This window comes from Penicillium soppii (genome assembly GCF_028829465.1).
Source record: "Penicillium soppii strain IBT 18220 chromosome Unknown utg000004l, whole genome shotgun sequence".
NCBI lineage: Eukaryota > Fungi > Ascomycota > Eurotiomycetes > Eurotiales > Aspergillaceae > Penicillium > Penicillium soppii.
The window spans coordinates 4,929,774-4,953,926 of record NW_026643234.1 but is presented as its reverse complement, the minus strand read 5'-3'; the positions used below and the strand labels follow the sequence as shown (position 1 = coordinate 4,953,926).

The 24,153-nt window shown below is 50.5% G+C and overlaps 10 protein-coding genes across 10 annotated transcripts; 4 read left to right on the top strand and 6 right to left on the bottom strand.

Annotated features, from left to right (window-relative positions):
* Positions 1-373: 373 nt before the first annotated feature.
* Positions 374-1,535, bottom strand: N7529_005303 (S-adenosylmethionine-dependent methyltransferase; the record flags this gene model as incomplete). The annotated part of the gene is made up of 3 exons (XM_057240830.1): positions 374-1,116; positions 1,174-1,431; positions 1,508-1,535. The coding sequence occupies 3 exons, from the start codon at positions 1,533-1,535 to the stop codon at positions 374-376; spliced, it is 1,029 nt and encodes a 342-aa protein (XP_057100125.1).
* Positions 1,536-1,899: 364 nt separating this feature from the next.
* N7529_005302 (ESCRT-I subunit protein VPS28) lies at positions 1,900-2,744 on the bottom strand (the record flags this gene model as incomplete). Its single annotated transcript, XM_057240829.1, has 3 exons — positions 1,900-2,301; positions 2,362-2,598; positions 2,655-2,744. The coding sequence occupies 3 exons, from the start codon at positions 2,742-2,744 to the stop codon at positions 1,900-1,902; spliced, it is 729 nt and encodes a 242-aa protein (XP_057100124.1).
* Positions 2,745-2,946: 202 nt separating this feature from the next.
* N7529_005301 (mRNA-binding ribosome synthesis protein NOC2) lies at positions 2,947-5,259 on the top strand (the record flags this gene model as incomplete). The annotated part of the gene is made up of 1 exon (XM_057240828.1): positions 2,947-5,259. One exon carries the CDS (start codon positions 2,947-2,949, stop codon positions 5,257-5,259), a length of 2,313 nt encoding a protein of 770 aa, XP_057100123.1.
* A 167-nt stretch (positions 5,260-5,426) lies between these two features.
* Positions 5,427-7,897, bottom strand: N7529_005300 (uncharacterized protein; the record flags this gene model as incomplete). The annotated part of the gene is made up of 8 exons (XM_057240827.1): positions 5,427-6,068; positions 6,122-6,132; positions 6,181-6,249; positions 6,309-6,477; positions 6,525-6,690; positions 6,746-7,569; positions 7,627-7,835; positions 7,894-7,897. 8 exons carry the CDS (start codon positions 7,895-7,897, stop codon positions 5,427-5,429), a joined length of 2,094 nt encoding a protein of 697 aa, XP_057100122.1.
* A 664-nt stretch (positions 7,898-8,561) lies between these two features.
* Positions 8,562-9,158, bottom strand: N7529_005299 (cyclic pyranopterin monophosphate synthase MoaC; the record flags this gene model as incomplete). Its single annotated transcript, XM_057240826.1, has 1 exon — positions 8,562-9,158. One exon carries the CDS (start codon positions 9,156-9,158, stop codon positions 8,562-8,564), a length of 597 nt encoding a protein of 198 aa, XP_057100121.1.
* A 202-nt stretch (positions 9,159-9,360) lies between these two features.
* N7529_005298 (uncharacterized protein) lies at positions 9,361-10,632 on the bottom strand (the record flags this gene model as incomplete). The annotated part of the gene is made up of 1 exon (XM_057240825.1): positions 9,361-10,632. The coding sequence occupies one exon, from the start codon at positions 10,630-10,632 to the stop codon at positions 9,361-9,363; it is 1,272 nt and encodes a 423-aa protein (XP_057100120.1).
* A 215-nt stretch (positions 10,633-10,847) lies between these two features.
* On the bottom strand, positions 10,848-13,351 carry N7529_005297 (ABC-F family ATP-binding cassette domain-containing protein; the record flags this gene model as incomplete). The annotated part of the gene is made up of 7 exons (XM_057240824.1): positions 10,848-11,216; positions 11,267-12,361; positions 12,410-12,509; positions 12,558-12,750; positions 12,797-12,982; positions 13,032-13,221; positions 13,274-13,351. The coding sequence occupies 7 exons, from the start codon at positions 13,349-13,351 to the stop codon at positions 10,848-10,850; spliced, it is 2,211 nt and encodes a 736-aa protein (XP_057100119.1).
* Positions 13,352-14,076: 725 nt separating this feature from the next.
* On the top strand, positions 14,077-15,181 carry N7529_005296 (NAD(P)-dependent alcohol dehydrogenase; the record flags this gene model as incomplete). The annotated part of the gene is made up of 2 exons (XM_057240823.1): positions 14,077-14,700; positions 14,756-15,181. 2 exons carry the CDS (start codon positions 14,077-14,079, stop codon positions 15,179-15,181), a joined length of 1,050 nt encoding a protein of 349 aa, XP_057100118.1.
* A 2,834-nt stretch (positions 15,182-18,015) lies between these two features.
* N7529_005295 (bZIP transcription factor) lies at positions 18,016-19,829 on the top strand (the record flags this gene model as incomplete). Its single annotated transcript, XM_057240822.1, has 2 exons — positions 18,016-18,970; positions 19,024-19,829. 2 exons carry the CDS (start codon positions 18,016-18,018, stop codon positions 19,827-19,829), a joined length of 1,761 nt encoding a protein of 586 aa, XP_057100117.1.
* Positions 19,830-20,877: 1,048 nt separating this feature from the next.
* Positions 20,878-23,967, top strand: N7529_005294 (ribonuclease Z; the record flags this gene model as incomplete). Its single annotated transcript, XM_057240821.1, has 1 exon — positions 20,878-23,967. One exon carries the CDS (start codon positions 20,878-20,880, stop codon positions 23,965-23,967), a length of 3,090 nt encoding a protein of 1,029 aa, XP_057100116.1.
* Positions 23,968-24,153: the final 186 nt, after the last annotated feature.

Here is a 24,153-nt window from a genome sequence, read left to right as displayed (position 1 = left end):
CAGGCTGAATATATCTGTTCTATACGGAAAATTCATACTGCAAGATGAATACCAAATATAGAGAAAGGAACATTGGAAGAAATGACGATATCAAGTAAATCCATCGAATCCATGGCGCATACTGACACCGACGTCATCTCCACGTGATTGTTTGATGTCCACTGCTCTTTGCTCATCAGAACGTTGGAATCTTTTGATACTTTTGATCCTTAGCTTATCGCAAAAACCCATATGTTTATATATATATATATGTATATATATATTGAAAAGCTTCGAGCATATGCATTCCAAGTCTAGGATCTAAAGGTCCTGATAATCTATCGTGTCGTTTATTATTCATGATTTCGTTTGGTCGTACAACTGCACGACCACTCTATTCGAGCTTCTCACTCCATCCCCAAATTGACCACCAACACTTGACAGCCAGTGCACCTCCATCAGCACTTTCCCAGTCGTCATAGCCAATCTCCTCACCCTCTTCGATAATCGCCAAACCTAGCGCACCCATTCTCTGCCGGAACTCCTTAACCTGCGGTAGATATGCGTCTCGCAGCGGCATCTCCGTTACGACTCGCGCATTGAGCCCACGGCTAAGCCAGGGCCCAACAGTGTCCACCAACCACTTGGGATGGCTGGGCGAGTATAACGGATCAGCAGCGAGAATCACATCGTACCGCTGTTCCTCTGTGGGAAGTGGTGAAGGAGTGACTGACCAGTCAAGTAGACCGGTCGTAACAGCGGCCCCGGTCCTGTTGAGGAGCTCGATGTTCAAGGCAGCGTTATGCGCCAGGTTCGGGACGATCTCCGGCAAATCGGTGAGGTGGATGGTGGCAGATTTACCCCGGAGAGCTGCAAAAGACAGACCAACCAGTCCTGTGCCGGCACCAAGCTCGAGGGCCCGCAAAGGCCTCTGAGTGGGTATGGTGGCGTCGGTCGACGAAGGTACGAGTGACGGTGGCGATTCGAGGCCGTGGAGCCGGCGCGAGAGGAGGTAAGAGGACACCCAAGTCTTCATCCCGAGGTTGTCAGCTGTGAGGGAGGGTTCGTGCAGGGTAAGAGTGTATTCTTCGCCGGAGGAGGTGGGTATATTGAAAACGCGGGACATTGCTGGCATGGCTAGAAAATGAGTCATGGTTAGCCAGATAACACCGACACAGGTGAGAAGATTCTAACCGGTACGACCAGACCGCTCGCTCAGTCTTGCAGAGGCAGCATCCCAAATAGCCTCACGGAGCTCGTCAGCGTCAAGCCATGCCAACGAGCTGGCGATGATGGACGTGAGATAACGAGTCACCCCTTCGGGCTGGACTGCAGGGCCCTTGACAACATCAGCGGTTGTGCCGAATGTACGCGGTTGCAAACTCAGCAAAGCCAACGCCTTAATCAGATCAGTTCCGGAAGGCTTCTGGTAGAGTTGGGGGAGGTCGAGCACTGCGATGCTTATCAGTTTCATTATCTTTTGTGGACCGAAGGGGTCAAAGGAATTGTAGATCATGAGTGGGCTTACCGTGAAGGGGCTCGTCAGGGCTGATCATGTTTGCTACTGTCTATGAGCACTTTACAGGACTATGTACACGCAGCAATCGTTGCCCCCCGGAGACGAGAGAATCGGAGTCAAGTGGCGGAGAAAAAAAGAAAAAGACAATATTCCCAAAGCGGAAAGGTTGGCGCGGCGGTTCCGCGGGTCAATACTGGCCTGAATAATCAGGCATGAATATACAATTTGTAGTAAAAAGATGTATAGATTCAAATGTTGGGATTGAACAGCCAGATAATCACGTATCAAGCCAGTATGGGTATTTTTAAAGTATATTCATGGCTATTCTTGGCCAATATCTGAAGACAGAATGGTATCTTTGTTTCATACTTGAACGCCTTACCGATGCAATATCAATTCAATCAATTTAAAGTCGCCTTGAAGCCCTGATAAGCCTGCTCAATGTCAAAAGCAAGTTCTCGCGCTTGGTCTTCAGTTAATTCCTCAGTAGCTCGCATCTGATTCAATGCAATCAACCATTGGATAATCTTCCCGCGGTCTTCAAAATCACTGTCTGTGACTTTATTCACAGACTGAATTACCTCCGACAAGAGCGGATGTAATGCATCTTTGGACACCATGTTGAGTTTCAACGCATCGAGGAAAGTAATGAAGTTCTCGGTCGCCGCCAGAATGAGACTGCCTGATGCGCCGGCTGGTCCTGTTGCTGTCGCCATACTGGGAGTCGGCGCACCATGAGAAGCCTGTTCGACAGTCGCGGGAAGACCGATGCGTAATCGCTCTGTAGCTCGTGGGCATTCCAACTGCATGATACGTCTATGTAAGAGGGTTGGCTATTTGCGGGGTAGAGACTGAACACTTACGCCCCATGTGCGTTTAAAGGTTTCCAGATCCACAAAATCCCGCGACACCGTCTCATCTCCGAGACTGGATTTGTATTGCTTCAATAGCCGCGTACATGTTTCGGTATATTCTGCCTCGGTGACCACGTCTTTGATGTATGCCTTCTCGAGTCCGTCGAGAGTGACAATAATGCTGTAGATTTCGGCGAGTGATTCATATAGGTCACGCTCGGCCGAGCTGGATGCTAATTTGACTTCCTGTGCAAGCAACGTTAGTCTGTTGCACTGGTCAATGCGGGGACATGAATCCATACTTCATCTAGGTTGATTGAAGCCGATCGAGCCGGATTGGGGGTATAACTGTAGGGAGTGGGGGCATAAGAAAGTGGGCGTTGAGAGTACATGCTGAGCAGATCAATTCAATCGCTATGTACAATATCAGAATAAATAAGTCGTGAAGATGTAGGTAGAACTGAGAGTAAACATGTTGACGTTATCGGAGACCAAAGGCGGTCGGGAAGGCGGACCCGCTGATTTTCTCCCCAAATTTTTTTTTGCAACTCCGAAGCTACAACTGCAGACTCTTTTCTGCACCAATCTCTCAAAATGCCTGGAGCTAAAAAGTCCACGAAGAAGTTCGAGAAGAACCATCTCAAAGATGTTATCGACCGACGCAAGGCGCATGCCAAGGTCAAGCAGAGACACCACTTGAATGACAAGCGAAAAGAAAAAAATGCCGCTAAACGTGAGGCCGAAGGCCCTGAAGAGAAAAGCCCAGAGGAATTGAAGAAGCAAAATGCCTTCTCCGAAATGAACGTCGACGATTTCTTCGCTGGCGGCTTCGACATTCCCGAAGAGACTGCGAAAGGAAAGAAGGCCAGCAAGAAAGACACCACTCCCAAGATTGGCAAGCGCAAGCGCTCAGAGGACAAGGCACAGGCGGACGAGGCTTCTGACGCTGAGGGCGACAATGATGAAGATGCCAGTGATGTTGATGCTTACGACGAACACAAGGATCAACTGGAGTCGTTGAAGGAGAAGGACCCCGAGTTCTACAAATACCTGAAGGAGAACGATGCGGAATTACTCGACTTCGGTGATCAAGGCGACCTCTCAGAAGTCGACGCTCTGAGCGAAAGCGAAGCGCCCGAAGACGAGGAGCCCGCTAAGAAGAAGAAGAAGAAGTCGAAGAAGGATGAAGTCGAGGAGACCGAGGAGGACGCCGACACCCTGACGATCGCTATGGTCAAGAAGTGGCAGAAGTTGATGGAGGAGCAGAACTCGATTCGAGCAATGCGCCAGGTTGTGCTCGCCTTCCGTGCGGCCGCCTATGTCAACGACCCCGATGCCCCCGATCAGAAATATACCATCTCCGACAAGAACGTGTACCACCAGGTTCTTGTCACGGCCTTGACCACCGTTCCTAAAGTCCTGGCCCACCATCTCCCTGTCAAGGAGAGCGCTTCTGGAAAGATCAGGGTTTCGTTGGAAACCAAGAAGTTCAAGACACTCACACCTTTGATCAAATCACACACTGCCTCCGTTCACCAGCTCCTGATCAACCTAACTGATGCATCAACACTCAAGATGACCCTCGCGTCCATTGAGCCCATGCTGCCCTACCTTCTCCAGTTCCGCAAGGTGCTGAAGACCCTCGTTAAGATTGTCGTCGGAATCTGGTCAGATGTTGCCACTGCCGACGCAACCCGTATCACAGGTTTCTTGCTTCTCCGTCGTCTTATGGTTCTCGGAGATGCTGGTATCAAGGAGACTGTTCTCAAGGCCACCTACGAGGGTGTTGTCAAGGGCAGCCGTAACACCACAGTACACACACTTGCCGGTGTGAACTTGATGAAGAACTCAGCTGCCGAGATCTGGGGCATTGACCAGAACGTCGCATACACAGCCGGATTCTCCTTCATCCGCCAGCTGGCCATGCACTTGCGCAAGAGTATCACCAACACCACCAAGGACTCCTACAAGACCATCTACAACTGGCAATACGTGCACTCGCTGGACTTCTGGTCCCGCGTTCTTTCACAGCACTGCGACGGTCTCGTGGAAGCCCAAGTAGGCAAGGAATCTGCCTTGCGCCCCCTCATCTACCCCGTCGTGCAAATCACCCTCGGTGCCATGCGCTTGATCCCAACCGCCACGTACTTCCCCCTGCGCTTCCAACTGACGCGCTCCCTGCTCCGCATCTCCCGCTCCACCGGCACCTACATTCCGCTCTCATCCTCCCTCCTCGAGGTCCTGACCTCCGCTGAGATGCGCAAGCACCCCAAGACCAGCACTCTTCGACCCCTGGACTTCAACACAGCCATCCGCGCTCCGAAATCCTACCTACGCTCCCGTACCTACCAGGACGGCGTCGGCGAACAGGTCGCCGAGCTCCTTTCTGAGTTCTTCGTTCTCTGGTCCAAGCACATTGCGTTCCCGGAATTGTCCGTGCCCGTCGTTGTCTCCCTCAAGCGCTGGCTGAAGCAGGTCTCTGCCCGCAGCGGTGGAAACAAGAATGCTAAGATCAACCAAATGATCCTGCTGCTAGTGCAGAAGGTCGAGGCTAATGCCCGCTGGATCGAGGAGCGTCGTGCGAATGTCTCCTACGCTCCTCGCCACCGCTCTGAGGTCGAGGGTTTCCTCAAGGATGTTGACTGGGAAACTACACCTGTTGGTGCATTCGTCAAGACACAGCGTAAGCTCCGTGCGGAGCGTGCTGCTGTACTTGAGGAGGGTCGCATCGAGGAAGAGAAGCGGAGAGCGGAGGCCAAGAAGAATGGTGCCGAGGATGAAGGCCCGAGTGGTTTCCCTGCCGGCGATGCCGGTAGCGAGGACGAGGAAGAAGAGGAGAGTGAAGAGGAGCTCGAGATTGAGAGCGAAGACGAAGACGAAGATGAGATGGAGATGGAGGACGAGTAGGGCTGATTTTTTTCTAATTTGTATATCTCCTTCATGTCCCACGGTTATTGCATATGTCTTTGTTATACACTAGGTAGTGACACCTACAAAAAGAATCATTTATATCTCATAACATCATGGGTCTCATAAATCCAGCTCTATTCTAAACAAAAAGAAAATGGGTATCTCTAAACAACCCCAACAGGCCCACGCTCCTGAGCCCAAGCCCTGGACCTCTCCCTTCTCAAAACAGCATCTTCCTCCTCCGCCCAAGCCAAAGACTCACTGGGCAACATAACCGCCTTATCAATAGCAACCGGCAGCCCACGATGCCGCCCCCGCAACGTAACTGCCACAAGAATCAATTTACTAACAACATGCCAAGCGCCACAGAATGAGTAATTCTTCCCAGGGAACCCAAGACTGACACCAACACAGCCGTATGCAGAAACAACCTCGAAAATAACATTGAACGTCGAGAACGCCACAGGCTGGTTCGCGTAGTGGTCCGACTCCGCAATCGCGATGAACAGCACCGCCAGTGCAATCCACCACAGATCGTGGCTCAGCTGCGACCGCAGCTGCTGGTGCACGAAGTACCCGCGCGATGTCTCGTGGGGGCCTGGTCGGCCCAGGTGGTGGCGGATGAGATCCATGAAGACGTTGCTGCGGCTTGTGTTTGCGGGGGAGTCAGGGGTTTCGTCGTGCGCGTAGATTCCTAGGGAGCGCTCTTCATACACGTTCGTGTTGCTGTTGCTGTTAGAGTGGGTTGCTTTCGTTCGGTGGGGGACTTGCCGTATTGTGAGCGTTACTGGGTACGCGGAGACGTACTGGGGGCTGTTAGTGACGGGTTTTGGGTTTTGAGTGTTTGTGTGTTTATTACCATCATGAGTACTGCGGGTTGTTAGTATGCTTTCGAGGTAATGGGTGGTTGAGACTTACCATAGAGGACCAGGAGACCCTGGCGAAGGTCGGCGATGGTTACAACGTAAAAGCCACCAGCTCGCACCGCTGTGATCAGATGTTAGCTAGATGTATTCATGCGCGATGTGGATCTAGATCGAACATACCTAGGGCTTGGAACAATCCGTCCAATACACGGTATTCTGTAGGGAGACTCTCGATGTCCTTGTTTCCAATGGACAGTAGCTCGAATCCTGCCCAGTCAATACCGTTCAGGATGATGATTGTGCCGAGCAGATACCACGTGTGGCGGGCAGGGAAAAGGTTCGTATAAACCTAGCATTGTGAGAATTGAGAGTACATCACCAGTGCAATCGACTTACCCTCCGAGGGTGTTCCAGGATGAAATCGAGGGTAATGCGCCACGATTGCCACCTCGGTCGATCGGGTAACATAACCCTCATGGTCCAGATAATGAAGCGCAGGAAACAAGGGTAGAGGGTATTTCCCGCGAGGATCAGGAATCCCATGGTCAAAAGCGGATAAGCACTAAAAGCAGGTCAGTGGCTGCAGCTGCAAGTATTAATGATAAAAGAGCACCTACTTAAGCTGCAAAGCAGTCATGTTCGCATCCAGCAACGACATGCCACTATTCACAAAAGCCGAAACAGCAAAGAAAGCACCCGTCCAAAACGGCGAGAGTCCATTCGAGCGCGTCACTTCAGGATGATTAGCTTCTAGCCATCCACCCATCCCAATGATGCCGCATAGAATGAACATAACGAAATAGAGAAATACAACGACCGACAGGAACGAAACAGCCTTGTACTCCACTCCACCCAGTTCTTCGCGCTCAGCAGCAGTGAGATCGTGGAACTGGGAGTTGCGGGATATGAGGCCCTTCGCGATATACTTCTGCGTACCGCGGAGGACACCTTTGAGTCCGGAAACCGACTCCTCGGCGTAAAGCGGTACATTGGGCGCCGCGTCCCGGGGATGGTTATTAAGATCTGGTCTGGCGCCGATCCCAGCCATAGGGAAGACGCGGTGGTGATGGTGGCGAACTGTGCCGCCGACGGTGATTTGGTCGTCATCCACCCATGGTTCTTCGGGAGTTGGACTCCCCGGTGTCTCCTTGACAGTTACTGCTGACTTGGGTCGTGGCTTGCAGCGCTGGTCGCTTTCATCTGGTACATCGATTCCAGAGCTTCCGTGGGCAAGATCCCGGTCTCCGGGTTGCAATTCAATTACCGAAGCAAGCCGAGAAGCTTGCTTTTGTTTACGGTCATCTGAGACGCCTTTGAACTTGGCCTCGAACGCTCTCTTGCGCACGACTAGAACAGTGAGGGAAATCAGCACGGCATGGCCCATGATCAACATTAGGAACAAGATTGCTTGCTGGAAGCTGTTCAGCGTTGACAGATCAACCTGGGTTAATTATTAGATTTCCTTCTGTCGTGTTAGGAGATATTGTCTAGTTCATACCGTGTTCAGTCCCGCACCGGTCATAGCGCTAACGCACATGAACAGGGAGTCGATATAGGCGACGCTCCGCCATGGCGTCGATGTGAGATAGAAGATGATGCTTGCTATCAGTCCAGTAGCGATGAAATACGCATAATGGAGGGTCAGGAAGTTGCATGGAGGGAGCACTGCAAGTACATAGTGCGGGATAGGCCCTCGCAATGTGCGAGCTGTGACACATGGTCAGTGATATGGATTTCACGATCAGAAGGCATCGTCCACACTTACGCATTGCGCAAAACTTGTTTAAGTATCAATTATACCTGGATGTCGTTGTAATGATGCTGGTCTTTCCCACAAAACCCCAATGGGAGTGGGAGTCCAATACCGCTAGGACCAAGCAGTGAGAGCACAGACCTAATTATTGGGAGTAGAAGGAGAAAAAAAAACAAAAAACCTCCTAGAAGATCAACAAAAAAAATAGAATCAACTGTGAATCTTCGAGTGGCTAAGCCTTTTTGAGGTTATGTGGGTTTCCGAAATTTCAACCCAGGACCCGCCACAGAGAACAGGATATGGAGGTTTCAAGAATTCAAGTACCTACATATAAAGTTACGCAGGTAAAGATCACTTCCAAAAAAGAAGTAAGTGAAAGAAAAGAGAAGAAAAAAGACCAAAATAACGGTGAGCGGAGAACTCCCGAGAATTTCAACGGCTTTTGCATAGGGCTGGAGAAACATTAGCCAGTGGATATTGTTGGATTCGGCGCGTACATTAGTTAGAGGCTACAGGGAACATGATAGGTCCAAACATATATACACGTATACTACATACAGACAGACACATGTGTGTACACATGCATGTAAAAACAACGTAAACATCTTCAAGGCTTTAAATATTGATATCTAAAATCGATGAACATGTATAGCATCCATGGATCGATACTCTATTCACCCCTAAGCCAATGCCCACTCTTCCCCCCCCTTCTTTTCCAACAACCTAACAGCCTCAATCACCATCCCTTTATCAACAGCCTTGAGCATATCATAAACCGTCAAAGCAGCACCAACAGTAGCAGTCATGGCCTCCATCTCGACCCCCGTGCGACCAAAACAACTAACAGACGCAACAACATGCATGGCGCCATGATCATTTTCATTCTCACTCTTAGGCTCGGCTAACTCCACACTCACCTCGACACCCGTAATGCCAATACCAGGGTGGCAGAGCGGGATGATGTCCGGTGTCTTTTTTGCGGCCATAATGCCTGCTATGCGGGCTACGCTGAAAACGTCGCCTTTGTGGGTTTGGCCTTTGCGGAGGATGGAGAAGGGCCGTGCGTTAGAGAAGGAGACTGTGCATGCTGCTGTTGCGACACGCTCGGACTCGGGTTTCGAGGTGATTTGGGTCATGTGGACTGTTTTGGAAGGGGTGAGGTGTGGGAGGTCGGTGTCTGAGGTCGTTGGCAGAGAGAGGGATTGGGGGGTTGGTGAGTCCGTTTTGGATGTGCTGGAGTAGAGACGGAGTTGGGAAGACGCCAGAGGGGATAGCATGTGCGTGGGAATTCCTGACCATGGATGGCTTTGGGGTCGAGGAATTGCTCTCATTGCCGTTTTATGGTCTAATTTTCTATCAGCGCTGCTTGGGAAATTTCAAATATATGAATTTCATGTGTACAAGGTATAAGTAATCACCATCAATATGAGATGGGTTTTAAAAGTCATAAATCGTATCCAAATGAAGAAAAAAAAAAATCTACCCACCAATCAAGATCATGGGTCGATTCTTCATATCCTTCAACTGTGCCATACCGGCGTGTTTCTCCTTCTTGCGCTTCACGGCCATCCCGATTATGTTGAGGATCTCACGTTCTCGTTCGTTGACCAGAGTCCCTTCATCACTGAGACGGGCGGCCGATTGCACTGTTTCCAACAGTTGCAGATTGTTCATTGCATCAACGTCAATCGGGTTCCCATTGTTCTCCTTGCGAATGATGTCCCGCAGGGATACCTCGGAGTTACCAAACAAGCAGACCTTGAGGTTGCCATCGCTGGTAATGCGCAGCCGATTGCAAGTGCCGCAAAAATTATGCGTCATACTGGTGATGAACCCCACGCGACCTTCAAAGCCCGGAACACAATATGTCTTGCTCGTGTCATTCTTGTGATCGGCCACTTTTTCAAACGTAGGATACTTCTCCCGAATAACATCCAGCATCTCCTGGTAGGAAAACATCTTCCCCTGACTCCATTTATTTCCACTGAAAGGCATGTACTCGATGAACCGCACCTCGATCGGTTTCTCTCGGCCGAGCTCGACGAAAGGCAGAATCTCTCGATCGTTCATTCCTCTCATAACAACGCAATTGATCTTCAGCTTGATTCCAGCACCAAACTTGTTCATTTCCAGAATGCGGTCAATGCTCTTCATCACAGCGTCAAAGCCCTTACGTCGCGTCATGATCTGGAACTGGAACGGGTCCAACGTATCAAGGCTGAGATTGACTCCAGTCAGCCCAGCCTCTACCATCGGATCCAATTTTCGATGTAGTGAGATGCCGTTGGTTGTAAGACACAGTTCCCGCAATCCATTCTGTCGCAATTTACCAATATCCTGCATCAGTGGCACGATGTCTTTGCGAACCGTCGGTTCTCCGCCCGTCAATCGGATCTTGGTCACACCTTGCGAGACAAATAACGACGATAGATATAAGATTTCTGGGGATGTGAGCAGTTTCGCGGACGGCGAAAGATCCACGCCTTCCTCGGGCATGCAGTATAGACATCGAAGGTTACACCGTTCCGTTACGCTGATGCGGAGGTAGTCATGCTGGCGATTGAAATTATCTGTGAGGAAGTCGGAGAAAGGCTTCGCAGACTTCAAAGTTGACAGTCTGGGGGATTCCGCTGGTTGTGGAGATAATTGGGGGGCAGTGGCGAGGAGTCTTGCATTGGTGCTGTGGTGTCGAGCTATCACTGCCAGCCGACCCCAGGGGATGGGGTGCAAGATCCGCTTGCACAAAGCCATCAGGAGATTTTTGTTTTTCAAGGGGTGAGATGAAGCATGTTGAAAGTAAAAGGAAATATATGCCAATACTACCCTCCGCTGAGGAATGAGGGGAATGTCTTATCGCATCGAGGCATGTCCATGCGGGCGGCAACCCCCGGTGCTGAGTCATGCACACTGACGAACACTTCGTTTTGTTATTGATCGTATTTGCAATTAAGTAACGAAAATTCATATCAAAGAGCTGGCAGCAGCTTCTGCACACGCTTCACTAAACTCTGCTCGAACTGTTCCACTCCGTTCTTCTGTTCAGTCATCTTGCCTTGTTTGATCACATAGACCGATCGACGTCTCTGCGTCTCCTCAGTCTCCTCTTCCTCTAACCCTTCAAAGTCCTCATCGAGTTTATGGTCTGTGTCTCGCTTGCCCTCAATTACAGACCGCACCAGGAACCGGTCATGTGAAATCAGAATGACAGCACCATTGAATGACGACAAAGCCGTAGCCAACGCAGTAACAGTATGAAAGTCTAAATGCGTGGTGATTTCATCGAGAATGAGAAGCTGCGGTGCGCTCCAGACGATTCGAGCCAATGCAAGTCGAACCTGTACTTAACAATTAGCCTAATTCGAATGTTACACCGCGTTTCACATACCAGCTGCCCTCCCGATAGCTTGGCCACTGGCACATCTGAAGCAATGCGGCCCGCTAAACCCATAGAAGACAAGAGACCTCTGATGGCACCCTCGTTCAGAGTTCCCTCGGTTTCAATCGTCAACAATCCCAGCGCAGTCAGACCAGGCTCTCCCCGACCACGCTCTTGCAACTCCTCCACCGAGTGCTGGCTATAATAGCCCATCTTCAGTCGGGAGTGAGTCGAGACTTTACCCTTAGATAGAGCGACCTGGCCCGTCAACACGCGAAGCAGGGTGGTTTTCCCAGACCCATTAAGCCCCATGATCCCCACACGATCACCGAGGTGAACGACTAGATCCACATTATCCAGAATGACGCGGTCGGATTTCTTGTACTGAAACACGATATCTTCAAGCGAAACCAGCGGGCCCGGGAACCGCAACTCCGTCGCCTCAGGAAGACTCATAGTCGCGCCCTTTTCGTCTTCGGGGACATCGATCTCCGCCCGATTATGGAGATGCCATCCCACCAAATCACGGTTCAACTTGAACCGGCCCCCGGTCGCACTAACCTGGAGACCCATCCGGTCATCGACCTTCTTCTGTCGCGACTTGGCCTGGCGCAGCTTATTCTCATCGCCGGTCTTCTTTCCGAGTTTCATATTCTCACGGATACTCGATTCCATATGAGCGATTTGTCGCTCTTGGGCCTCCTTCATGCGTCCCAGGTAGAGTTTTTGTTCTTCGAAGTCTTGCTCGTACGCCGAGAGGTTTCCGCGGAAATAAGTCAATTTCTGATCGCGGATGATGACAATCTCTTGGCAGACGGCATTGATGAAATCCCTGTCGTGGGATACTAGAACAATGGTCGTTTCCGAGGTGTCGCGGAGCTGTTTCAGGTAATTCTCTAGCCACACTACTCCGAGAAGGTCGAGGAAGTTGGTTGGCTCGTCGAGGATCATGATATCCGGGTCTTGCACGAGGACACTGGCTAGCATGCATCGCATGCGCCAACCACCCGAGAGCGTGGAGACCTTTTTCTCAAGCCCGTCCTCTTTGAACCCGAGACCGATGAGGACCCGACGAGCCTGTTGTTCCATGTCGGCGAGTTTCATCTGATTTTGGGTTAGTGGATGAGTAGGTAGAATAGTGCAAATACCTACATCTTCCAGTTGAGACTGCAGAGTCTGTAATGTCTCGACAGCCGCTTGCGTATCTGACTGAACTGCTTCCGCGTCGATGGCGTCTCCATCCTGGGCCAACCTTATAAGTGTCAGATGAAATCGGTAGCATGGGTTATAAGGTCCCTACATCTCCGATGCAGCCTCAAGCTTCACTTCAGCTGCTTTCAACTCCTTCCGCGCCTGTAAGCCGCGGGCACCGCTCTTCAGACTTGCATTCTTGTGCGCGAGGAAGAGATGCTTCTCGGCTTTTTGGTGTCGGATTTTGCGAATTGCACGGACAGGCCGCATGGGATCTTCAGTCTCGAAGCTCTTCGAGAGGACTTCAAGCTATTAGCCAAGCACAAGGTTAATCAAACGGATACTAACAATCTGCCATTCGAACAGTCTCATTTCTAGACTCATCGCTGCTCAGAACGGATTCCAAGACAGTTTTGTCTTTGTTGAGAGCAGCGCCAAACGTCTCATCCTGTTCCTCGGTTTGTTGCAGAATGGCGATGCGAGTCGCATGTGGAATTCCGGGAATGAGCTTTTCGGCCATAGCCCGGAGCAGGGCTAGAAATGTTAATATACTATGATTCATGGTTGCAAAAGATAGTCTCACTCGACTTTCCGGTTCCGTTACGGCCCAGCAGGCCATAATGAATGCCTGCCTTCAGACGTAGATGGGCATCTGAGATGAGCTCTCTTCCTGCGGCCTTTGCCTTTGATTTCCCTTTCGTCTTAGATTTTGTATCTTCTGTCGATTCAGGTGCGGACGATGTCACAATGATGTTTAGTCCCTCCACATCTATCTATGGATTGATTGGGTCAGCGTAAGTGGTCAATGGTTTTGGAGATTCATACCTCCTGTGAAGGACTATCATCTAGCAGATGGAACCGTGTCTGCTTGCACGTTGCTAGGATTGCCGGGGCAGATGTCATTCTTTTTCTTGTTTTTGGGGACTTTGTGATTTGATTTCCACAGAGGCTTCGACGACTCGATTAAGTTGGAAGTTGGACGCCAATGGCTACATCAAGTTGGGCAAGAGCTTTCCTATGAATTTATGAGCATTTGTGGGCATGGGTATTCTCGGCAGGCCCCTTGAGTCAATGTGCCACAGTGGCACCAGTTCTCGTATCTGTAGTCGTTGATCACATCCGCATCAAATTGATTTCGTTGGATGTCTATCCCCGGGGTCCGAAATAGGAATAGTTGAATGCCTGAGGCCCCATTTCACATCCCTCGCTTGGCCATTTTGCGGGGAGAGCCGACATCGAATTTCAATACTACCGTGGGAATATACAAATATACATCATTGTGGATGTTGTCATTATAGTTGGAATTGAGTCACAAGTCTTGGTTTCTGGGCATATTCCAAGGTTGGTCAGGGTTCATGGTTATGCAGATAAATCGCAAGCCACTACATAGAGTAAAGATCTACATGCTACGGAAATATATAATCAACATTATCTGAAAAATCATCTATGTTTCAATATCTAGTTATGGATCTGATATTAATTGACATAATTATTGTGAACAAGCCCGTGGAGTTTTTTGAGTGTCAGATCTAAATATAACCACCTAGGCAGTAGTTCCAAATCCTTCGGAAGTCATACGCCCCCTCAAAGTCCTACACCTCTCCAATTACTACGCATCAACAGCAGCAATGGCAGCGCAAATCCCAACCACACCATCAGAAATGCGTGCCTGGATACGCCAACACCGCGGTCCCGCAAACAGCGCCCTGAAACTAACCACCATCCCAACGCCAACCGCGCCAGAAAGCACATCGCAAGACGTGCTCATCCGCGTCTCGCACGTCTCACTACAATACAGCACAGAATTTGGGCTCAAAACCATCCCTAGCCTCCCCCTAACCGGCCCTTGGATTCCAGAGCTCGAACTATCCGGCTCGATAGTAGCCGCAGGGTCAGGCGCACCAGCCGAACTGCGCGACCTAGGCACCCAAGTCGTCGCATTTCAGAATATCCCCGCCTTAATGCTAGGCCACGGCGTGCTGGCAGAGTACGTTCGCCTCCCTGGGTCGCAGGTCGTGCGGATTGACGGCATTGAGATGGCGTCTGCGTCTGGGATCAATGGGGCGGGTAGTACGGCGATGAAGATGATTCGGACGGCTGGCGTGCGGGAGGGTCATCGTGTTCTCGTCAACGGGGCTAGTGGATCTGTTGGGTCCGTACTCGTGCAGCTGTGTAAGTTGCGTGGGGCGAGCGTTGTTGGCGTGGCGAGCGGTGGCAATGAGGAGATGGTGCGTTGGTTGGGTGTTGACGAGGTAGGTACCTGTGTAGAGATTGACTGGTTGGATCACAGAAGACTAACGTGTGAAGTTCATCGACTATAAGAAGCATGAATTGCCTGTTTATCTCACGCAGGAGTACAGGGAGAAACCGTTTGACTTTGTGCTTGACTGTGTTGGGTCTCAGGCGCTTTTTGCTAACTCGCCTGCTTATCTTAAGCCTGAGGGCGCGGTTGTCAATATTGGTATGCTTGAGGGGATGTTTGGGACGGCGTGCAATATGCTGTTCAATACCTGGCTGCCTACTTGGCTGGGCGGTGTTCCTCGCCGATATATCACGTTTAGCACACCGCCGGCTCGTGATGATGCTGTTTACTTAGCGCGTTTGATTGAAGAGGGTCATGTGCGCGTACCTGTTGACTCTGTTTTTGATATGGAGGATGCTGTCCATGCCTATGAGCGCATTTCTACTAAGCGTGCCCGCGGTAAGGTGGTAATCAAGGTGTGCAGAGACTAGCGATCATGGGTGGACCTTTGGTATACAGCGTAAGTGAGAGCAAATTCTGTGTTCATAGATCTGGAAGAATTTCAACTATTTGAAGAGAAACGATAGAGTCCTGAATGTTCAAATATTGAAAACAAGCCTTTAACCTAGAGCAATATGATATTTTGCGGCCGCGACCTGGCACTTGCGTGGCATCAAGTTGAAATTTGTTCTTTGATCTATTCCAGAAGCCACAATCATCCACGTTATAGACATGAGGTCAGTTCTACGATGTGTGTGAAATCGAGACCTAGGAAGACCGTTTAACATAGCGTGTCATTACCATCGATTGCCAAAGCAAATCCCTAGACCACACGTGTAACTCCATTCTGCTCCAGATTCCCCATGGACTGGGGTACCAAGATCAATTCAAGCCTAGAAGCACACGAGCAAAGCCCAGAGCGATCGATCGTGAACCCCAGATGACGAAAACTTTTCTCATCGTCCGATAAGATGCGATCTAGATCTGGACCTGAATCTCAGATCCATCTAGATCTCGATTGAAGGGTTCAAGAGTCTCGAACGCACCCACACTCATTTAAAGACCCGGCGGATCAAAGAAGGCGTCGTCAGACAACCACAGACCAGCATCAGGGTTCACAGTGAAGGGTCTTTGAGGCCTTGAAAAGCCGGGCGATCAGGGCCAAGCGGGTCATAGGAGTCGTCAGACGACCAGACATTGAAGACGAGGATGTAATTTGGTCTAGACCTGAATGACATCAATTGATAAAGCAGTAAAGCAATGCGGAGGGATATGCGTGGCCTGCATATCCATGGAATGCAGAAACTGGAGATATAATCTTTCTTTCATCAGCCATGGCAGGATCCAAGCGAAATGACTATCAGGCAAATGACATACTGGAACAAATGCCGGAGCGTTGAGGCCGATGTCCCAGATCCACAGTTCGAGACTCGGGACAGTTTAATGAAAGCTCCGCACAAGAGCCATGCCCGAGAATCTCAATAATGCGTAGTTCGCCTTACTATTGATTAATTAAGTATGTTCTTCGCCCGTGCCGGTTAAAGCGCCAGGGTTTTCCAGGGTCTATTTTTAATTAAAAACGAGATACGTGGTGGCATGAGGCGCAGAATTAGCTCAGCCTCTTAAACGCGATCACTTGATGGTGATCATGGTGCCGTTACTGTCTCAGCCCTAGATGATCGAGAGCAGGAAAAGCGGGCTCGTCAAGAGCCGAGACTTCCAAGGTTTGTTCCTGAAAAAAAAGCGGGTATGACTTGATCCGCCGTGTTTGCCCTGCGGTTTGGGTACTCCATAAATGTTGTACAATAGCGGTTTCATTTTATGTTTCAGGAGCGACCCGAAGAGGCAGGTTAGAAGGCGAAAAGAAGGTTCTATAGAGAATCTAGTCCAGACTAATGGCCTCAGAGAAGAAAAATAGGATTGACCGAGTCCACTTTGATAACAATTGGGGTTTTTGGCTTTTTGGGTTTTTTAGGGTCGGAGGCACTAACCAGTTTAGGCCTAGATCATATATCTCGTGTACTGTACGGACATCCACCGAGGTGGTTCTTTGCCGACCCAACTCTCTACAAACAGAAAAAGCTTATTGTAAGATCCAATGTCAATATTCAGCTTATTCAGCGGCAAATTGACTCCGACTAGTTCACTGTGGTTTAACCGTAACTAGATGTATGGGCTAGGCGCCCGGCCCATTGTATATCCGGGCTGTGATGAAACAAGTGACTTCCGTGGTTGGGGTACATTATTGTACAATGTACTGTGAATGCACAGTCTACTAATCTTGATGGATACAGAGAATCTCACCAGGGTCTCTAGAGAGGAAAAAGAAGTGTTCGGCCCTTAAAAAGTCCACTTGAATATGGGCCGTCTATCTTCCCCAAAGTGGATATCGTGGCCGAGCGACTCAAAATAGGTGGCTCAGCCCCGAACGCTAATTGCGGTGATAGTGTGATAGTCACTAAGGAGTACAGAGTAGCCTAGACAAGACTATTATAATATCTTTCAAAAGTCAACTTATGATTTCTAGTTAAAGCCCATTGTACATTATTGATAAGTACATATTTTGCGTCTCCTGACAAATGTGGAATGTTTGTCTCTATCCGAGGGCAATAATCCTCAATAAACAGACATAGCCACCTGCGTCATTGGAAGGAGTGTACAGGCACTAGCAATACAATTACGGTAATATTACCTGGAAGTAACTCCGAGCCCTATATTTGCACTCGAGAACCAATAGGATCCGATGGCTCTTTGTAATAGACTGACCCCACTTCAAAGGTTCGGCATTGGAAAAAGTATTAGCAGGGCATTTGGAACTATTGAAAATGGGGTAATAGAAAGATTCACACGAGTTTGCATTCATTGAAGAAATTCAGTAGTAATTTTGCTAGTAGATGTATAGATTGATAAAGATATAGGAGATATTCAAATAAGAATTAGTACTATTGGGAATGACAATGTACTCCCTAGATACAAGGATCGTATGGTAAACAAAGAACAACCAATCACGGGAAAGAAGTGAGCAGGCGGCCGCTTAATCATCCCTCGGGCCACGTAACGTTTCTATTCCGGAACACTCCTCCTCTTCCCCTGGTTTCCTTGGTTCCTCTATTTCTCTCTGCCAATTTCATTAAAATCCAATTCTAGATCCCAACATCTCTAGACCTTCGTTTTCATAATCTTTTTTTATATCCATTATATTTTTCCCTCTTTATCCAACCTCCAAAACTCTTCACTTCCTTCGTTCATATTTCTATATCACGTATCACGAAAAACCCTCAAGCCCGGGAATAGGCTTATCTACTCTACTACACACACACCCATCATGGCAACTCTCACTGAACACCCGATGCAGCAGCCATCTACTTACGATCAGGATCTCGACTCTTTCATCAACTTCGATCAACTCACCTATACATCCGACCCTTCTCGCTCTAAGATCGCCATGACCAGTCAACCCTCGGTCGCAAGTACTGAGTTCAGCACCAGCGACGCCCGCAGTGCCAGTTTCGCTTCAAGTGGCCAGTCTCCCCTCGCTTTCCAGGCTCCTAGTCATCAATACGACGAGCACAGACAACAAACCGGTCTGCCACCTGGTGCTTTGTCTATGAGTTACAGCCAGGTCCCCATGGGCTTCAACAATACCCAAGGATTCCCCGTCAACGCTGAAATGTATGCTGGTCATCACATGAAGCGGGAGGATGCCCCATTTGATTTCAACACTGCACCGGGCCGGAACCCGTCAGAGATGGAGATTGAGCCCGAAAACATGAACGCATCACCATACTTCTACCCGGCCAACCCCGGGAACAAGAGCCAATACGTTGACCCCAATGCCCTTGGAGGTCAAGAATTGGCTCAGGCTGGTCCCTCCACCCAGGTCGGTCGCATGTACCCTGGTATGCATCAGCAGCAGGCTGCGATGGCCAAGGCCCAGCAACAGAAGCAAAGTGATATCGCCCGCCACCAGATGCAGCAGCGCCCCGAACAAGCGACCGCTATGCTCCAAACTCGCGGTCCCCGCAACCCCGACCCCGTGGTTGAGGAGCGCATCTCCCGTCTGCTCCAGCAGATGCGCCAGAACGCCATGGCCAATGGAGAGGGTTCCCCGACTCCCTCCCACGGCATGCCTCAGATGGCCAAGGCCCGCAAGGACGAGGCCGACATGGATGAGGATGAGCGCCTCCTTGCTAGCGAGGAAGGCAAGAAGCTCAGCAGTAAGGAACGCCGTCAGCTGCGCAACAAGGTCTCCGCTCGCGCCTTCCGATCTCGTCGCAAGGGTATGATCACTCCAGTTCAATATTGCAAGATCTTTCATTAACATTCTCGCTAGAATACATCGGCCAGCTCGAGAGTGAGGTCGCCGCCCGCACCAACGAGGCACACGAAGTCCGCCTCCAGAACCGTGCTCTCTACGAGGAGAATGCCCGCCTGAACGACTTGGCTCGCATGCTTCTCGGATCTCCCCACTTCTCCAACTTCTTGAACGAGATGGAGGGTCCCCAGCAGCAGCAGCCCCAGCAACAGCCCCAGCCCCAGCAGCAACAGGCTCAGCCTACCATGCAGGCTATGCCCAAGGAGAACAATGCCAACCGTGCCCAGGAGTTCCAGATGCAGCAGAATCCCCAGCCCAACATGGTCATGATGCCTAACCAGAGTATGGACCCCAATATGGCCATGAACAACGCTGGCTGGAACTCCGGCATTGACATGAGCTTCGGCAATGCCTCCGTCTTTGCTGTCATGGAAGTTCCCGAGGGACCCGCCTATGATGCTGAGGTCCTTTCCGGAAAGTCATCTTCTTTCAGCATCCCCGAGAGCTCCAAGAACGAGGCTCCCATCGTTGATACCCCTACCACTGACTCCTACCGTCAGTCTGACATCGGTGTCGCTAATCCCGATGTCGAGCTTGACGAGTCCGACCCTGCCTTTGCTCTCTTTGTTGACTCTCCCGCGCCTACTTCATGCGATGCCGAGTTTACCTTTGAGGGTATCCCCAGCAAGAAAGCCTCTCAGTACGAGCTCGTCGTCGACAACTCCAAAGTCAGCGACTCAGCCAAGAGCACCTTCAACGCCCTCTGCCAGAGCATCGATGCCGCTTTCGAGCGTGTATCAGCTGTTACGTCCCACCTTCAGTGATTCCCCATTAGCGTCCCGCCATTCGGCCTTTTCTTTGTATATGTGATTCTTTCAACGCCATCAGTCATCGCCTTGTGATACAATGGTGACATTTCCTGCTATATTTTGCGAATGATCGGTCTTTCTTTCCGAAGTGCCGGGGAGTTTCAAGGCGCCTGTCTTTTACTTTATCGTGTAATGCCCACGATGGATTTTCTGGGTGGAATTTTGGAGTGGTTACTCTTTGGCGTATTTGATGGATTATTGGAATAAAAGTCCATATCTTGATATCTACAGCCATATGATTGTTCTTCGTCTTTGCATAGCCTTCACCCTGAATGTAGTTTAGCCAAATAGAATGCTCGTCGATTTAGTCAAAATGTGCTATGTATGGATGTCATCTGTAACGTTCAGCTACGGACCGTAGTCCTGCTCGTCGACCCAGAGATGCAAAGCCACAAAGCTATAAAGCCTTGAACAAATTGATACGAGAATCCGACTGTGGAAAAAGCAATTTTTTTGTAATATATCGCACTTGAGACTGAAATGTAAGGCGCATTTTGAAAATTGACTTGGGGGGCGACCCGGCCGTCACGTAAAAATCGAAGTTTGACATTTTTTCGTTACTGGGATCCACCAATGCTTAGGTCTTCTGCTTTGCTACACCAGGGGTTCTATTCTCAATATTTCCCCCTCAATCTCATAGCATCCAGCCAAGTTGGCTTCTCTTCGTGCGCGCGGTGCTTTGTTAACCGCGACAACTCGTGCAGTCGCCTGGAGCGCGTTGCCCAAACCCCCAATTTGGACGCCGACATTTTTACGAACGTACACACGCAGAAGCCGTGACTCACAACTAGGGAAAAAGCGCACCGTTAGGCCAGACCTTCTCTCGAGATTCAAAAGAGCCCCGGAACTTCCAGTTAGACAGCCCGCTGTGAACCCAAACGCATACATTATTTCAACTGCCCCGCTCGTACGCAATCAACAATCGAACGACTATTTGATTTGTGAACCGTCCAAGTTCGAAGTTACTTCATCGCCCCCGGATTTGAAACTAGGTGTCAACCCGATGAAGTTCTACTACCAGGTCGTCACGACCCCGACGGCCGACACCCCCGGCACGGCCATCTGCCTCCACTTCCCCGACAAGCGATACTTTTTCGGTCAGCTAGCAGAAGGCACACAGCGTGCGTGCACAGAGCGGGGAGTGAAGCTTGCTCTCCTCTCTGATGTGTTTGTTACTGGGCGGACGGAATGGGCCAACACGGGAGGATTGATCGGAATGATCCTGACACTTGCTGATACGGTGGTGACCTCGAACACGGCCATTGAGGAGGAGAACAAGAAGAAGGCTATTCGAAAAGCTGCGCGAGAGGCTAGTGAGGGCAAGGGAGGGTACACCGATAGTAGACAACATGGAAAGGCCTATATCGAGCGGGATGGCGAAACTGTTCTCCAGAAGGGAAACCTGACAGTTCACGGGCCTAGAAACCTTACGCACACTTTGGCTACGGCCCGGCGTTTTGTGTTCCGCAAGGGCATGCCAGTATATTTGAAAGAATATGATTCTCAGAATCTGGCCAAGCTAGTGTCTACTGGCGCCGAGGATCCATTCGAGACCCCCTCATGGGCTGACTCGAACATCAAGGTTTGGGCCCTCCCCATCAAGCCCACCCCATCGAGTCAGTTAAGCTCGAAAGTGCGGTCCCAGAGTCCACGCAAGCGCAGCTTGGATGAGTTCCAGGAATCCGTAGCAGAAGGACATCTGGACCAGCGCACCAAGGACCAAATGACGACGCAGTCTATCGTGCAGGACATGTTCAACTCAACATGGAAGATGGACACCCTGCACGAAACCCCACTGGCTGAGGTCAAGATGCCCGCTGCCATTTTTATTCGCAACCCCGAGACCAAAGACCTCGAACAATACAAGGGTCCTGTGCCGGGCGATAAAGAACCGCTCCCCGACATCAATGTCCTTGTCCGCAAGCCGTGGCCCGGTGCAACTGTTGAGAGCCTCCCGCCCACTTCTCCCTCCAAGGAAGCGATTAGCTATATCGTGCGGAGTTATGATATCCGCGGAAAGTTCGACCCAAAGAAGGCCAAAGAACATAACGTTGAGATGGGTTTCAAATTCGCTGCTCTGACAAAGGGCGAGAGCGTCCAGTCCATGGATGGTAAGACCGTCACCCCGGAGATGGTCCTAGGTCCAACTCGAGTTGGAAAAGGCGTTGCTATCATGGACGTGCCTTCGCCCGAATACGTTGAAGACCTGGTGAACCGGGCTGAGTGGAAGTCGCCGGCTGTAACAACCGAGTTGCAGGCTTTCATCTGGATCCTTGGCGCCGGAGTCGCCGAGCACCCTAAGTTCCAAGAATTCGTCGCCAGCATGTCCCACTGCAAGCACACCGTATCTGGCACAGACCAATGCCCGAACTATCTGGCGATGGGAAGCGCCGCTAGCTCAACTGTCCGACTTGCCCGTCTACATCCAGATAGTTATGCGGCTCCTGTTTATGATAACGTTACTTTGCCCCAACCGGGTGCGCCAAATGCCGGCTCAGAATCCGCAATCGCAGCCCGTCAGAACTCCCCTCTCGTTCCACTCGATCCCGGATTCATTCTCGATATGGAGCCCAATTTCGGCTTGAACAGGGAAGAAGTGATGTCTCGCTTCGATCCTGCAAAGGCTATCGACAAGATCCCTCGCTCGGTCGAGCAAAGATTGAACTACATTCGCAAGCACGTATCGAAGCCTGACTTCCAGAAGAAGTTGCAGGCGCAACGGGCAGAATGGCCCGGAGCGGATGCAGAGATCATTGCATTGGGCACTGGTTCTTCAGTTCCGTCCAAGTACCGTAACGTTTCCGCGACATTGGTCAAGGTCCCTGGATATGGTTACTACCTGCTTGATTGTGGCGAGAATACGCTCGGCCAGATGAAACGAGTATTCGAGCCCGAGCAGCTCCGCGAAGTGCTTCAAAACATGCGCATGATTTGGATCAGCCATTTGCACGCTGATCATCACCTTGGTACCGCATCGGTAATCAAGGCCTGGTACGAAGAGAACTTCAAGAGCGGAGTTGACTCGGCTGCACCCGAAACCGACATCAAGAAGATCCTCAAGGAGAAGCGCTTGGCGGTCGTGTCCGACGATGCAATGATGTCCTGGTTGGAAGAGTACTCCCACGTCGAGGACTTCGGATTCAACAAAATTCTCACTCTCAGCGTGCACCCTGATAATGACGGCTCTCAACTCATGACTAACTTTTCCCACCGACTACCCACCGGCCGTCGTGTTCAACTTTCCTACACGGACCAATCATGCCCCCTCACTCCCCTCCTGAAGTCCTCCACCGGCCTCGAAGATCTTCTCACCTGCCGAGTAAAGCACTGCAGAGGCGCACTCGCCGTATCCCTCGTATTCCCCCACGGGTTCAAAGTTTCCTACTCCGGCGACTGCCGACCCTCCGAGAAATTCGCCGCCATTGGCCAAGGCTCCACAGTCCTAATCCACGAAGCCACCTTCCAACCCGACATGGTCGGCTCAGCAATGGCCAAGCGCCACTCCACATCCGCCGAAGCCATCGAAATCGGCCGTCGCATGCAAGCGCGCTCCATCCTCCTCACGCACTTCAGCCAACGCTACCAAAAAGTGGCCTTCTCCGAAAAGAACAACGGCGAAACGCCCAACCCGCGCGACGCAGCGGCCGTACAACCCGCCGACGCAGACATCCCCTTCGACGACCCGCAAGACGAAACCACCAGCGCCCCTCTGTCCGACGACATCGCCATTCCAAGGTCCAGCTACCAAACCGGTGTATACACCGGCCCTGTCGCTGGCGCAATGGATTACATGCGGTTCAACGTTGGAGAGTTTGCTCTTGCGCAGGCGTATGCGCCTGCCCTAGAGAAGCTAGTTGAGATTATGGAGCGGGCGACGCATGAAGAGACCGAGCGTGTTAAGAAGATCAGACAGGATCAGGAAAATGCTAAGAAGGCGAAGAATAATAAGAAGTTCGCTAAGCATGCTGCTACTGCTACTGCTGTTGTTGTCGCGGCTGCGGCTACGGAGGCTGAGGAGGCCAAGGAGCCTTCTAGGTCTGTTTGGAGTGCTAGTGAGAGTGAGGATGGGTGGGAGATTAGTGATGCTGAGTAGTGATGCTTGGCTTTGTATATTATTCTATATTGTCAATAATAATAGATGTTTTGGCATGTCTTTTGGTTGTCTTATGAATAGGTTTTTTGGTGGTTTCATGGCTACGGGATTGGAGAAGATACCGCAAAGTCTACATAAAGCATGAATCTACTTTAAATATACTTAGGGGAAACATGATACTTAAAA